Raw genomic sequence first — 15,111 nt, forward strand, 5'->3', positions numbered from 1 at the left:
TTAAGAGAAAAATCAGTGCGATATAAGGACATCAAAAAGAACAAATCAATATTGCTCAAGACATAAGCGATATCGATAGGAAAAACCAACAGCTTAACAATCACAATTGCTGTATGTATAGGAAAAAGTGGCGGGCAATTATTGAACCTACTTCTCAAAATGGGTATATGAATAGGAAAAAATAAAGGAAAAAAAGTATAAAATATGATAAATAATATTATAAAATAAAAAAAATGAAATAGAAAATAAAATGTATGTATAATAACAATAATCTAAATTTTTGACCCAAAAATAATATATAATAATCTAAAGTCACGTGATGCAGGCTGTCTAGCTAGCGTGTACGTGAAACCGACCCTTGTCCTCAGAAAAGAATCAGAGTGGGGCCATGCTCTGATGAAGGAGATGAATTATTGGTGAAGCAGGATAGTACATGGTACAAATTCTGCTACATCTGTAACACACACCAAAGTTTTTACTTGGGGAGGTGTGCTTGCAACTGGATATTTGCAAGTTGAAACTAAAACCAAGTGGATAATATGGGGATACATGCATGATAGATTGTGCATGCTATGGACATAGAAGTGGGAGACTGCACAAGCCCAATGCATATGGTATTGAAGTGGTTGATATGGGTTTTCTATATATATTCATTTCCTTTTGGCTTTTATTTTATCTTTGAATTGGTGTGTTCATGATTTTTCAAGCTTTGCTTATCAACATGGTTCCCATTCCTCCCATTATGAATCATGATAGGGATACATAGCCGCTTACTTTTACCTTTATGTGAAAGTTTTTTTTTTTTTGAATCATTGAATGTATTATTTTTTAATCAAAGATTGAGATTTTTCTTTATTTCTATTTTCAAAGGGACAAATTGAAAAAAGGAAAAAAAAAAGAAAAATTTTAACCGTAGGTTTAAAGTTTAAAAAGATCTAACAATTCATAAAACTTTGAAATGGTACCAAATTATTTCATTTGTACTCTAATTATTATCATGAATCATATCCACTCTCGAGCGGGGAATGGGGATATGGATGCCTGTAACGTCAACAGCACCCTTGTGGGGAAGTCTGTACGGCAAAAGCACCCATGCATTAATGCATATCATGAGTCATTCATGTATTATTTCTGTAAGAAAACTGGTGGATTCACAACTATGTCCTATCTTGTATACGAATATGGTGGACCAAAAAATCTAGATTTAATAATAGGTGAAAATTGATAGAGCAAGCACGTAATGAAGGACATCTAAGTTTTGTCCTATCTTGTATACGAATATGATAGGACATAGTTGTAAAATTGGAGTTTCACAACAACCTCCTATCTTGTATAATCAACATTTTCTTTAAAATGCGATAGTTTTTAAGTAACATTGTTATTTGTTTCATGTATATGTCTTATAGATTCGATTATTTATTATTATTGAGAAAAAATACCCAAAGTATTATTATCTGTAAATAAAATATTTGTATAAAAAATATAAATAAAAATATTTTGCATAATTATGTTATCTCTACCATTAAAATTTATTTATGTAATATCACGAATGTTACAATTCATACTTGACGTGGCGCTAATAATCCATAATCACGATACTCCATATAAACGTGGTATATTTGTTTACCCGTTTGAACCTCCAAACGGTCATTCATGGAGCATCCAATGTCACAATATTTTTAGGATAAATAATCATTTTCATCCTTAAATATATAAAGTACTGATAAATTCATCCCTAAATATATAAAGCGTTAACAAATTCGTTCTTGTAGGATGGAAATTCAAATATTAGTCCCTCAAAGTAAAAAAGTGTGACAAATTCATTCATCCGTTAACTTCTATCTGTTACTGTTAATGAAAGAGTCTACATAACACAAATTAAGGATGAATTTATCAGCGTTATACACAATTCACGGACGAAAATGGTTAATTATCCAATGTTCTTACCAAAATCCGGAACCGTGACACATCAGGGTGGATGTGGTTGAGTGGGGTCCCGAACTTCACACGTCGTCTTGGAGAGGTGCCTTTGATAGGAGGAGGGATCTGCAAAACAAAGGACTTCAACCCTCAAGTAAGAATATGAGTTAGGAAACAAAAGCAAGTATATGCTAAAGGGAAGCTCGTATGAGCGAGACAAAGAAGGGGGCACAAGCTTGTTGCCGTATGCTAAGTGTGTGAGCAAGTCATGTAGAAGGGTTCTCGGACTTCTTCGGTGGTTTCAAGTTCCACCCTCATATTTTCTTCATTTTGTTGTCGTAGGAACAATAGTCTCCTTGTCGACGGTTCCCCAACTTCAACAAGAATCATGGCGTATGTGTCATATGTAAGTCGGTAAGGAATTTAGTTGGTGGTTATCTAGGGTGTACAATGGTATGCTCAGAGTATGCTATAGAGTTCTTCTTTCCATAGGCCCTTAGACTTGTCAAGTCTAGTTCACAGGGCTTTGAGAATGACTTTGTTAGCTGTCTCTGCCTGTCCGTTAGTCTGAGGATGTTTGATAGAGGTGACCAGGTGCTTAATGCCTAGCCTTGTTAGAAAGTCTTCGTAAGTCTGAGCTTTGAATTAAGTGTCGTTGTTGGTGACAATGGCGTATGGAAGGCCATACCTACAGATGAGGTGCTTCCATGTAAATTTTTCCACCTCGCCAGTCGTCATTTCCCAAAATGGTCTTGCTTCTATCCACTTGGTGAAGTAGTTGATGGCAACTAGTAGGTATTGGACAACTCATGGGGCCTTTGGCAATGGTCCCAATATGTCCATTCCCCACTTGGCGAAGGGCCAAGGGAAGCTTAGATCGTGAAGGTTGTCAGGAGGAGTGCGTGGCACATCTGCAAACTCTTGACATCATCTACATCTCCTCGTAAAGTCGAAGGCATCCACCCTGAGTGTTGGCTAATAGTAACCAGCTTGCACCACTTTGGTGGCTAGGGAGTGTCCTCCGATATAGAGACTGTGGATCCCTTCCTGAAGTTCTTTCATGATGTGGTGTGCCAGTTGATTGTTTAAGCATTTGAGTACGGGTGATGTCAACCCTCTTTTGAATAACTTTCCATCATGGATGATGTAGTGGTTGGCTTTCCATTTGAGGCGTTAGGCTTCGTCCTTGTTTGGTAGCAGGACCCCCTGAATTAGGAAATTCTTCTATGGGGGTCATCTAGTTTCCTTCCTCCTCTTCGTCGACCATAATTTCCTCAGCATCCATGGTGGGAGTTTAGAGCATCTTCTAGATTATGGTCTTGAGGTGCTTGGCCGTCTTAGTGCTAGCCAGCTTGGAGAATAAGTTCGCTCATGTATTATTTTCCTTGGGGATGTAGTACACTTTGAAACATTCGAAATTGTCAATGAAAGACTTCATTATGTGATAGTACTTGAGCAACATTGTTTCCTTGGTTTGGTATGTGTTTGCAACCTATCCTTGGACAAGCTGCGAGTTTGTGTAGCATCGTAGCCTCTTGACTTCGACTTCTCTTCCTAGCTTCAGACTTGCAATGAGCGCCTCATACTCTGTATGATTGTGGAGGCTTTGAAGTTGAGCTTGAGCGATTGCTCTAAAGTGATATTGTCAGGGCCTTCAAGGATGATCCCTGCCCCGCTTCCTTTTATGTTGGACACATCGTCAATGAAAAGGGTCCACCAATCTAGGGTGGTTATGTAGTTTCCAACAAATGCTACCGAAAAGTCAATCACGAATTGTGTTTTCATAGAGCCACGTGGTTCATATTGAATGTCAAACTCTGATAGTTCAGTAGACCAGGCTACCATCCTTTCTGGGAGTTCGTCTTGACTACCACTTGATGACTCTGGAAATAGGGCCTGAGTCATCCTGCCGAGGTAATGAGTGCTAGTGCCACTTGTTTGATCATTTGGTTGCATTTCTCGGGGTCATGGAGCATGTGGCTGGTAAAGTAGATAGGGACCTAGTGCTTCCCTTCCTCTTGTACGAGGGTTGAGCTGACGGCTTCGTCGGCTACTAAAAGATACAGGAATAGGGGTGCTCCTAGCTTGGGTGGACTTAAAACTGGTGGTGTGGCTATGGTCTTCTTGAGAGCTAGGAAGGCTTGTTCACAAGTCTCATCCCATGAGAAAGGCTCAGTCTTCTTGAGTAGTTTGTAAAATGGCTTTGCCTTTTCGGCGAGCTTTGGGAGGAACCTAGACAGGGATGTTACTATACCGTCGAGCTTCTGAACTTCTTGTATGTTGGTTGGGTTATGCATCTCTAATATGGCAATGCATTTGTTGAGGTTGGATTCAATCCCTCGGTGTGTGATCATGAACTTGAGGCACTTGCCGCCACCTACCCCAAAAGTACATTTTTTAGGGTTGAGGCGCATGTCGTATTTGCGTAGTTCCCCAAAAACTTCTTCTAGGTCTGCCACATGTTGGGGTATGCTTGGAGACTTGACAACCATGTAGTCCACATATACCTCAACGTTTCGTTCGACCTGTTATTTGAAGTCTCCGTCCATTAGTCATTGGTATGTCACGCTTGTGTTTTTGAGGCCAAATGGCATGACCTTGTAGTAAAAGTTGGCATCTTCAGTGATGAATGTTGTTTTCTCCTCGTCTAGAGGATTCATTCTGATCTGGTTGTATCCGGAGTAGGCGTCAAGGAAGCTTAGCATCTGGAATCCGGATGCTCCATCGACCAACTTGTCGATGCTGGGCAAAGGGTGCATGTCTTTGAGGCATGCCCTGTTCAGATCATTGTAATCGATAAGCATTCAACATTTGCCATGGACCTTTTTGACCATGACAACGTTGGCGAGCCAAGTAGAAAACTTAACCTCTCTGATGAATTTTGCATGGAGGAGTTTGTCAACTTCTTCTTTGATGACTTTTGTCGCTCTTCTCCCATCTTTCTTTTCTTTTGTGGTATAGGTTTGGCCTGGGGGCAAATAGCGAGTTTGTGGCAGATTACACTGGGATGTATTCCAGGCATGTCATATGGTTTCCAGACAAATAAATCCATGTTTTTGCCTATCATATTGGCGATGTGCCTGTACTCGTGACTAGAGAGGTCCTTATTAAGCCACTGCACTGCCTCGGTTTAGGTCCGAGTTGCAGTTGGACAACCTTTTCAATGGGTTTTGGGCCTTTATCGGAGGTGTCGTCTTGTGGATCTATGTCAAATTCTATGCCCAGGCTGGATTGCTAGACGGTTAGGGTTCGGATTTGAGACCCTTCGTCCATTGTCATGACTTACGTGCCTTTAGCCGTTGTGGGGTGAGGCATGGCAGGCTCCCGGATATGAGGATATGGTGCTACCTTTAGGCTTTCTACATAGCACTGTCGTGCTTGCTTTTGGTCAGCCTTGACGATTATAATCTCCCTTGTCAGTGTACAAAATTTCATTATTAGGTGGGGCATGGAGACTATGGCTCCAAGCTCGTTGATTGTGTTCCTGTCGATTAAGGAAAAACATAATGTGTTTGTGTCAACCAATCGAAAGTGGTCATCAAGTCCATGTGACCTTTGGTCTCGATTCTCTCGCCTGTATAGCCGAGGAGTGGATCGATGTGAGGATGGACAAGGTCGGGTGAGACCTCTAGTCTCTGGAGGGTTTTCTAGTACTGGATATCAGCGGAACTGCCCTGGTCAATAAGGACCCTAGACACCATCAAGTTTGCTATGATGATGGAGACAACAACGGGGTCATCTTGGTTGATGGGGTTGATTCCCTTAAAGTCCTTGTCTATAAAGGTGATAAGAGGGAGACTTCGCTATAAGGGTGCATCGACAAAAATTAATGTTGATATCATGGTGTGTAGATGTCATCTTTAGGACTACTTGGACTGTCCTCCATAGGAAAAGCCACCAGCGAGGGTGTTGATTACACCTTTGATGCGCTGGGCGGGTTCCTGTTGTTGCTCATGCTGTTGTTGTTGGTGTCTTTGTCTGCCTCAGTCTTCTGCTTTTATTCTGTCTATTTCTTGGTTTATGTACTACTCCTCTTGATGTCCTCTTGGTCTTGCTCCTCCTTGGTGGTTGTCTCGTCTCTTAACAAACTGGACTAAGTACCCAGCCTATATAAGTTCTTCTATCTTGTCCTTCAGGGCCCAACAGTCTTTGCTGTTGTGACCAATATTGTGGTGATATTTGTAGTATTTGGTTGTGTCTGACCCCGACCTGGGAGGCTTCACTGGGGTAGCTGAATGGGTACCTCTAAGTTGAATGCTTCCTCGAGAATCGTGGTACGATTGGTCGTTAGTGGTGCGTAATGCTCGTATATAGGCCTTTTGGAGAGAGGCTAGTGTTTGTCTAACTTGTGTCTCTTGTTCGACTTGTGCAAGTTGGCCTTGGTGTTTACTTCACACTTGTCACGCTTTTGTTCGACTTGGCGGACTTCATTTTGGGATCTAGACATTTCTTCCATTTGGATGTAGCCCTTGGCTCGTTCGCACAATTCATTCATGTTACCAGGTGGTTTTTTGCACAGACTGTCTACGAACTTGTCAGGGCGTAAGGCGAGGAGCATGGAATGCAATGTTATTTCAGGATTAAGATTTCGGATCTAGACAGTTGGTGCCCAAATCAGTTCATGAACTTTTTAATTTGAAGGACTCGTTGTCTACTTGTTGTAGATTGGCCAAGGTGGTCGGGGTCATGCGATGAGACCTGCTAGTGGTGTACTACATATTGAATCGTTCGATGATGGTTTCGAAGCTATCTATGGACCTAGGTGGAAGTCCACCGTACCAGGTCAATGCTACTCCCTTAAGGAAGGTAGGGAAGACATGACATAGAATCATATTGTTGTTGGTGTAGAGGTTCACCTGTGTCAGGAAGGTATTCAAATGCTCCTCTGGATCTATTGTCCCATCATATCACTTGAGGTTGAGCGGTTTCCACCCCAAGGGTATGTCTGCCTCCATAATATGGTCGACAAAAGGATGTCAACGGACAGTTTGTGCTATTGGACGATGCATGTGGGAGAGACTCAGATCATCTACAGTGTTGCTTGTGAGTCAGGGGTGTGATTCCCCTTGGGTGCATTCAAGCATGGTGTGGGTGGATTGCTCGTCTCCCTAGGGACGTCTGACATGAGCCTCTAGTTGGTCATAGTCAGCTTTTAGCTTTGTCAACTCTTCCTTGTGGGGTCGTTCCATCTCCGTGATGCGGTTTTAGAGTTACTGTAGAGTGTTTGTGTCTGTCATAACTACTAGACGAGGATGGAAGTCTGTGAGGGGGGTTTCACGTCTGATGCCAGACCGAGTGTTAACCATGGGTTAATGTCAAAGGATTGACGAGAGGTCACATGGTATGTTTTACCGCGGCCCTACAGTGGGTGCCAAATGTTCTTACCAAAATCTGGAACCATCACATGTCAGGGTAGATGTGGTTGAGTGGAGTCTCAAACTTCACACGTCGGCTTTGAGAGGTGCCTTTGATAGGAGGGAGGACTTGCAAAATAAAAGACTCTGACGCTCAAGTAAGAATATAAGTTAGGAAAGAAAAGAAAGTATATGCTAAAGGGAAGCTTGTATGAGCGAGAGAAAGAAGGGGACACAAGCTTGTTGACGTGTGCTGAGTGTTGTCGCAACCTACCCTACGACGGGACGGCGAACGCCAAATAGATAGGCCAAAGGCGTTCGTCTCCAAGGAAGAAAACGCGGGGATTCGCCACCAACGTTTATTCAAGGAAAACGTTAGAAAAACTAAAAAGAGGTCTCCAAATTTTGAAAATAAGGGTTCGGGAGTTATTTACGCATGGGGAAGGTATTAGCACCCCACGCGCTCATCACAAGGGATGGTAGCCTATAATCAAATCTGCCAGAACGTGACTTCAGATTTATTTACTTTTCCCTTTTATATTTTTTATTTATTTTTTGGGGTCGACAAGGGAGTGTCCTTGCTCCTACGTATCCTTAAGTGCAATGAGGAATTCAAACCTATGTAGTTCTTTAAGTCTAAAAGTTTGTGTGTTAAATTGATTTTATGTATTTTTGAAAGATTGAATTTAATTGCGAACAAAAGTCGTTTAAGGCGTTGGACCTTGAAACAAATGTTTTAAACTTTGAAAACCAGAGATATTCGTTAAGGCGTTTGACCTTGAAACGATTTCAAGTGATATTAGATAAAAAGAAATTAGTTATGAGTTGGTTTTATCTTGGTTTTGTTTATTAACCTTCCATCTTTTTAAAGATAACTTGCGGCACTAATGATTGGTTAAAACTTACTTTACAAAAGAAAAGAGATTACCGATGATAGAAGAAGGAGATGAAGATGCACAAAAACAACACAGAGGACCTCTAGGGGGGATAGATCATGTTCAAATCCTAAAAACAAACACTAACCGAATGACGAACGAAGAACAAAGTGAAGAACGATGTAGAGGTTGATCACGGTCGTGATTCGGCAGCGCCTTGGCCTTGTTTTCCTCTTCTTTCTTCTTCTTCTATCTCATTTCTCTCAATTACTTCACTTCTGGACCTTCCAACCCCTTGATCAGTCTCCCTTTACACCTATTTATAGGAAAAACAAGCATTTGGGACCATGGCTACTCAGCCAGGCGAGCTGAGACTTAGCCATGAAGCAACTGGCTCGCCCAAGAGAGTTGGTTACTTAACATGGAAGTCTTTTGGTGGCCTAGGCGAGCCAGAGGCTAGTCTGGGCGAGCTAGGGGCCAGGAAACTTAATGAAAAGACCCTTTTGCCCCTCTTTTTGGTATCTTTCCCATTCTTGATCAAAATGTTGAATGATCCTTCATTTTGTGCGGTAACTGGTGTCAAACCACGCAGTTTGGCTAACGAGAATAAAAAACTAGGGTATGACAAGTGTGTGAGCAAGTTGTGTAGAAGGGTTCGATGGAACCCGTATTTATATTAGTTAAGTGGGGGTGTTGGTCCTTGTTTGTAGGGGTTGTTGTAGCCTTGTAGATAATTCCCGTGCGGCTTGTAGATAATAGTCCGGAGCTTATAGATAATGTTAGAGATAAATATTTGCTTATAGATAAAAGGTAGAAGATAATTGTACCTTGTAGATAATATGGTCTTAGATAATTTAATACCTACTAATATATAAGATAGTCAAATACATTTGAATATTAGTTAGGTTATAGAGAATTTGTTTGTTGGAGAGCTCGGCTGCAAAGGGTTAGGCGTCCGCCCTCCTATAGCTGTGCTGACGTGGAGGGTGAACACATCTGGGTGTCACGTAGATTTTGTGAACCTTGGATAGTACTCCCAAAATAAAATTTAATCTTCATCTCCTCCCATTTTTTAATCATAGCAAACATAGCATTACAATAAGCACTTGAAAAAAAAAACAAGTATAAGTTAGAACAAACTTAATAATAAGCATAATATTGATTAATCAGCAATAGACAGATTATGCTTATTAATGAATATTATGATTATTATTATGTTTGTTCTAACTTATACTTGTTTTCCTATTTTTTTAAGTGTTTATTGTAATGTTATGCTTGCAATGATTAAAAATGGGAGAAGAAAAAAATTAAATTATATTTTGGATAAATAGTCATTTTTGTCCCTGAATGTATAGAGTGCTGACAAGTTTGTCATGGAACGTATCACATGAGCTCTTTCATTAATGGTAACGGACGAAAGTTAATGGATGAATAGATTTGTCAGATTTTTTCACTTTCGGGAATTAAAATTTGAATTTTCATTTTTCAGAGATGCATTTATCAACACTTTACGTATTCAGAAATGAAAATAACTATTTACATATTTTTTTTTTATCTTGTTATATTGAATGCAATTATAGTGAAAACATAGTTGAATCCAAAGCAACATACCACTTATTTTTCTGTTCAATGCTACCTAATATTTCTTTGCCTCAAATATGTTGTAGCTCTTTCTTCCGAACTCCCTTTAACTTTTGAGAAGAGGTGAACAGAGTCGGGATGCTTTTTTCTTATTATTATTAGCAAATTTAATGCAGAGCCATAGACCCATAGCAAATTCATGCTTGATTAGTTCTTGAATTTGTTATCTGAACTACTATATGAAATTGCATTTTTATTCAACTTAATTATATATATATATATATAATTTATATGAAAATTGCATTTATATTATTAAATTGCATGAATTCTCTTGTGATTAAATTTATATGAAATTGCGTTTATATTAAATATATTTTTTATGTACATATTTTCATATTTTTTCAAACTTCTTGTTTTTGCAAATAATAATAATAATAATATTAAGTCATATATACTTAAAAGATAATTAATAATATGATTAATATCACATTATAAAATCTATACTCATTTCAGTAATTATACATTTAAAAGTACTTTTAGTTAATATCATCTAAATAAATTTCATTTTGATAAAAAAAGTACTTTAGAATAAAAGTACTCAAACATAAATTAAGTTACACTAAATTTATTTTTAACTAATCTTAAGTTTACAAAATAAAGTTAAGTTCAACTTAACTTTTTATAAACTGAAATCCAAACACATACTAAATATTTTAGCTAAGTGACCAAGAGTACATATATGACATGCCTTACAAAACATTAATTATCACGAATGTTACAATTCACACTCGAAGTGGGGCTAATAATCCATTACCACGATACTCCATATAAACGTAATACAGAAAAACAAGTAATCGATTTTATTGAAATCAGAATAATTAATCTGATGAAACCAACTTTGATAGGCATATGCTTATAATGGTTGAAAGGTGAAATTGGAAAGTCACACAAACACACATGAAAATACGAATACTTATCAAAGTATGAAATCGACTTAGACAGTCATCTGCTTATGGTTGCAAGGTGACAGTGGAGAGCCACACAAACACTTGTTGTGAGAGTACAAAGACTTATCGATCTTTTGCAATTCTCCACCCTTCGGTATGAGACCGCATAACTGATTATAGCTGACGTCGAATAGCTGAAAATGTTCGACTTTGGTCAACCCCACAGGAAGGCTCCCATAAATCTTATTGTGGTTGAGATCCAACCTTGCCAGGGTCTTGTGGGGAATCTCCACGCGAGATAGATCAAACGCGAAATTGTTCCTTGAAAGGTCAAGAGACCACGTCCTTTTATTGCTCCCGAAAAGCATGGAGGCATCGCCTTCGAGCTTGTTCCTTGACAAGTCTATCCTGTCCGAGTCTAAGTTGGCCAAAGAAGCAGGAAGGCGCCCTGAAAGCTGGTTTTTAGAGAGCATAATAGCCGGCCCGGGCTTTTGGAAGGATCCAAATGAGGCCGGAATTGAGCCCGTGAGCTTGTTGCGGCTCAAATCTAGATACGCGAGTTTAGGCAGTTTACCAAGCGAGCTTGGTATGGGGCCGGAGAGGTTGTTAAAGGAAATGTCGATATCGTCGAGGTTCTTGAGTTGCGCGAAAAAATCGGGTATTGGGCCAGAGAGATTGTTGTTGGAGAGATCAAGGTACTTGAGTTTGGTGAGTTTGGCGATTGCGGGCTGGATTGGGCCCACGAGTTTGGGGAATTTGTGGAAGACGAGGGACTCGAGGTAAGGGAGGTCACCCACAGAGGGAGGTATTTGGGCCGAGAGATTGGTGTCTGGAAAAGGGGATGATAAGGCAACGCTAATGACGCGGTTTGTTTTCTCGTCACACTTAACGCAGCAGAACCACTCGCAGCAATCCTCCTTTGCGTTCCAGGATATGATGTGATAAGGGTTGCCGAGGTCCTTCTGGAGTTGGAGCAACGCTTTCTTGTCTTGTGGGTGGCATCTCTCAGAGAACGCAAGTGGAAATGCAGAGAACAATAGGAAGCATAGTCCCAACATCAACAACATGCTTCTCCCCAGTTTATTTTTTTTGTTTATGTGACGCGAAAAATAGAGTATAGGAGTATGTTGAATTGTTGATCTACATTCTTCCAGTTATTCCCATTTATAGAATGGGATAGGGGCACATAATTAACCACGTTTTTCCCATTTTGGAATTCACATCTAGTGGGGTCTGCTAGCCGGAAATTTTGAATTTACGAGTGGCAATGTCGGTAACAACAAAAGCACCCATGTGGGGTAAAGCACCATGCTTGCATAATGCATATACACTGCTCTCATTCGTGAGAAAAGAGTAAAAGTAGAACTAGAAATAGAGGACTTAAGATATCCTAAAACAGAATAAAACAAAATAGGATTAATTGTATTTTATATTTTTAACTTTTTAATTTTTAACTAATTTTATTTTAATAAATTAATTTGATGTATTTTATCTTAAATTTTTTCAAAAGCTTACAAACTTTACCATTTATAATCAAGTTGACATAACATACTAAAATAATTATTTTTTATTCATAACTTCTTTATTTTTTGACGATTTTTATCTCCAAGCATTTTTTTGTGTGATTTTTATCCTTATTATTTAGTTTTTGACAAATTTTACTCCCAAATTTTATACTACTGTGTCAGCTTAATGAAAGAAGGTAAAATTTATAAGTTTTTTAAAAAGTTGAAAATAAAATACACTAAATTAATTTATTGGTGATAAATTTTACCAAAAAAATAAAAAGTTAAAGATAAAAAAATGCAATTAAATCTTACAGAATAAGGAAGAAACTAAAAAGAAAATAGTAGGATTTTTTTTTCAGCCAAAAGAAAAAAGTAGGAATTAAAAAAAATGCTAACAACACCGTTAATTTAAATACTTTTTTTCAGACATTTTCTTTAGTAAATAAAATTTATGAAAATCTCATTAAATATTTAAGTTTAAATAGAGTTTTTTGTTTATTAGTTTCTTTATTCGTTTTTCCATATATATTCTTATGATATGCTGTGGGGTTTCTACCACATGCTTGTCAGTGTGCAACAGCCACTTTCCTATCCCTTATCTGTGTCGCAATTCATTTTCAAAAAAGAACAAAAAACACGATCGAGGAGAGCATCATAAATAGAGAATCTACATAATTTGTTCTTTGAAGATGGGACATGGTTTGTTTTTGGTATCCAAGAATTCTGTACAAGTTGATTTTCAAATTCCAAGTGTGTTAAAGACAGTTAAGTAACTCATTTATTTCTGAAAAAAAAGAAGAGTAACTCATTTATTAATCTTTTTTTTTTATTAATGATCGTTATCAAAATATGGTAAACGGAGTACTCAAATAGAAATACATTAATTGATCTTTCCAATCACAAAGTATTGTTGCTTACAGTTTTTTTATACATGTTGTGTACACTTTAGTCCACAAATACATTAATGTATTTACATCTTTATATATAAAAGGAAGTATGTGGGGATAGTTTTGGAAAAATAGAAGAAAGAAGATGGGCAGTTTAAAACAATTATTTTAAAATAATGAGATGTAAAAAATAAAACCTATGTAATGATGAGCTGAAAAAAAAAATTAATTTGGGGATCAAAAAATCAAAATCAAGGTACGCTTTCATTGTTAGTTATTACTAATTAATGGAAAAAAAAACTTTTGGTAGATAAAACGAATATAGAAAGTTTTCAAGGGACGTGTGATGCTGTTTCAAAAAAATAGCGATAGAAACCGTTATAGTTTAATACAAAAAAAAAATTGAATATGTACCTTTATTTTTATAGGTTAGTAATTTTCTATCTTTATAAATATAAAACCATTTCATGTAATTCATTTTATTTTTTCCATCCAATCTTATTTGATCCTGTTGTAATATAATGACAACTACAAGAACATTCTCTGAAGGCCAAAACTACACTAAATTTTGTGTATACGTGTCTCATAGATCTATAAGTAGTTTTTATATAATAAAATTTTCTTTTAATTATTGTTTGTGATATTATGATATTTTTCATGTGTTTTTTAATTTTAAATTATTTTGTGTTGGTGAAGGAATATGTTGAACTTCTTAAACATTTTTATTAGCCATTGAAAAAGTTCCTTCCCACAATAGTTATTTTCAAAGACAAGAATGAATCAAATATTGAAATTGTATTGATCAAATTTTTGCACAGTGATTATTTTATATATGGTTTGACAATTTTTTTTTTTGGAAGAGAAATAAACCTAGGTGATTTCATTAATATTCAAAGACCGAATACAATCGAGTGCAATTGCAAAAGACATAGCAAGCATAGGCTTGCAAGGACAACAAGATTATTATCAAGCAAGTCATAGATAAGTTGGACATTCCAAGCTTTTCCATTCTGCAGTAGCAGATCTGTAAACTTTGAATTTCCCTAGGAATTTGGTTACTCGCATAAAGTCTATTGTTATTCCTCAACCAAGGTTCTCCCCACGCACAGAGATTAGCACCAGACCCAGTTGACCGTCTCAGCTCTTCCTTCAACAATATTTGAGAAGCGTAGATGCTACACCACACATAGGATGGAATGTGACCTACAACAACGTCCAAAAAATCCCTCCTAGGGAAATATTTATCTTTGAAAATCCTAGAAACCATAGTTTTGGTGTTGGATAGAAACATCCAGCCTTGGTTCCCCAACATTGCCAAATTAAAGCCACAAAAGTCTCAAAATCTAGGCCCATTCTTTCTTAATAACAGTTAATCTTTCCCAAGTTGGAATAACTGAGAATCTAGAAGGGGGTTGAATAGATTCTTTTAAATGTTTACCAATTCGTTCTTTAAGATTCAATTAAAATTAATCCCTCAATGCAATAAAGGTTTTCTCAAAAACTAGATAATAAAGATTTTTCAACAAAGAAAACAATGAACATACAATTATATGAAAAACAAAGTATTATGGCCCTTTTACTACAATTTCATTACCCAGACTGATTATCAAAGCAAAGGTTTAGAGAAAGAGTGAATCACACAATAAATTTATACTGGTTCAATCCTCAAGAGGATATACATCTAGTTGTTCTAAGACCCCTTAAAACTTCATTCATAGAGAACCAAGTACAAATATTATGCACAAACAATTCCCTAAAATTGTATTATTTTCTTGAACCCTACAAGAGAAAGATCAAGAGTTGAAACTCTATAGACTCACATAAAACCCTTGATAACCCTAATCAAGGTAAAAAAAAAAAACTAGAAAGAAATTGAAATAGGATTGAATACACCTGAATATGTAGATCACAATATCTTCAAGCCTTTCTTTTCTTGCTCAAACCATGATGAAGAATGAATGAATCTCGATCATCATGAATCTCTCATTGAATGATTCCCTTAGATGACTCTCATAAACTATTTTCTAAAAGATAAGATA

General features: G+C 37.4%; 1 protein-coding gene and 2 non-coding genes across 3 annotated transcripts; all 3 read right to left on the reverse strand.

The window, feature by feature from the left end:
• Positions 1-1,803: 1,803 nt before the first annotated feature.
• Positions 1,804-1,913, reverse strand: MIR10407B (microRNA MIR10407b). The gene has a single exon (NR_161729.1). It is a non-coding gene; the product is annotated as a microRNA MIR10407b (primary transcript).
• A 2,453-nt stretch (positions 1,914-4,366) lies between these two features.
• On the reverse strand, positions 4,367-4,449 carry MIR5765 (microRNA MIR5765). The gene has a single exon (NR_126616.1). It is a non-coding gene; the product is annotated as a microRNA MIR5765 (primary transcript).
• Positions 4,450-10,445: 5,996 nt separating this feature from the next.
• On the reverse strand, positions 10,446-11,814 carry LOC100783399 (polygalacturonase inhibitor 1-like protein). The gene has a single exon (NM_001252908.2). It carries the CDS (start codon positions 11,742-11,744, stop codon positions 10,725-10,727), a length of 1,020 nt encoding a protein of 339 aa, NP_001239837.1. The 5' UTR covers positions 11,745-11,814; the 3' UTR covers positions 10,446-10,724.
• Positions 11,815-15,111: the final 3,297 nt, after the last annotated feature.

Source organism: Glycine max, chromosome 15, assembly GCF_000004515.6.
Source record: "Glycine max cultivar Williams 82 chromosome 15, Glycine_max_v4.0, whole genome shotgun sequence".
NCBI classification, from domain to species: domain Eukaryota; kingdom Viridiplantae; phylum Streptophyta; class Magnoliopsida; order Fabales; family Fabaceae; genus Glycine; species Glycine max.

Bases quoted from the DNA above. Each gene is read 5' to 3' on its own strand.
- LOC100783399 (NM_001252908.2), bottom strand. From the start codon at position 11,744: ATGTTGTTGATGTTGGGACTATGCTTCCTATTGTTCTCTGCATTTCCA.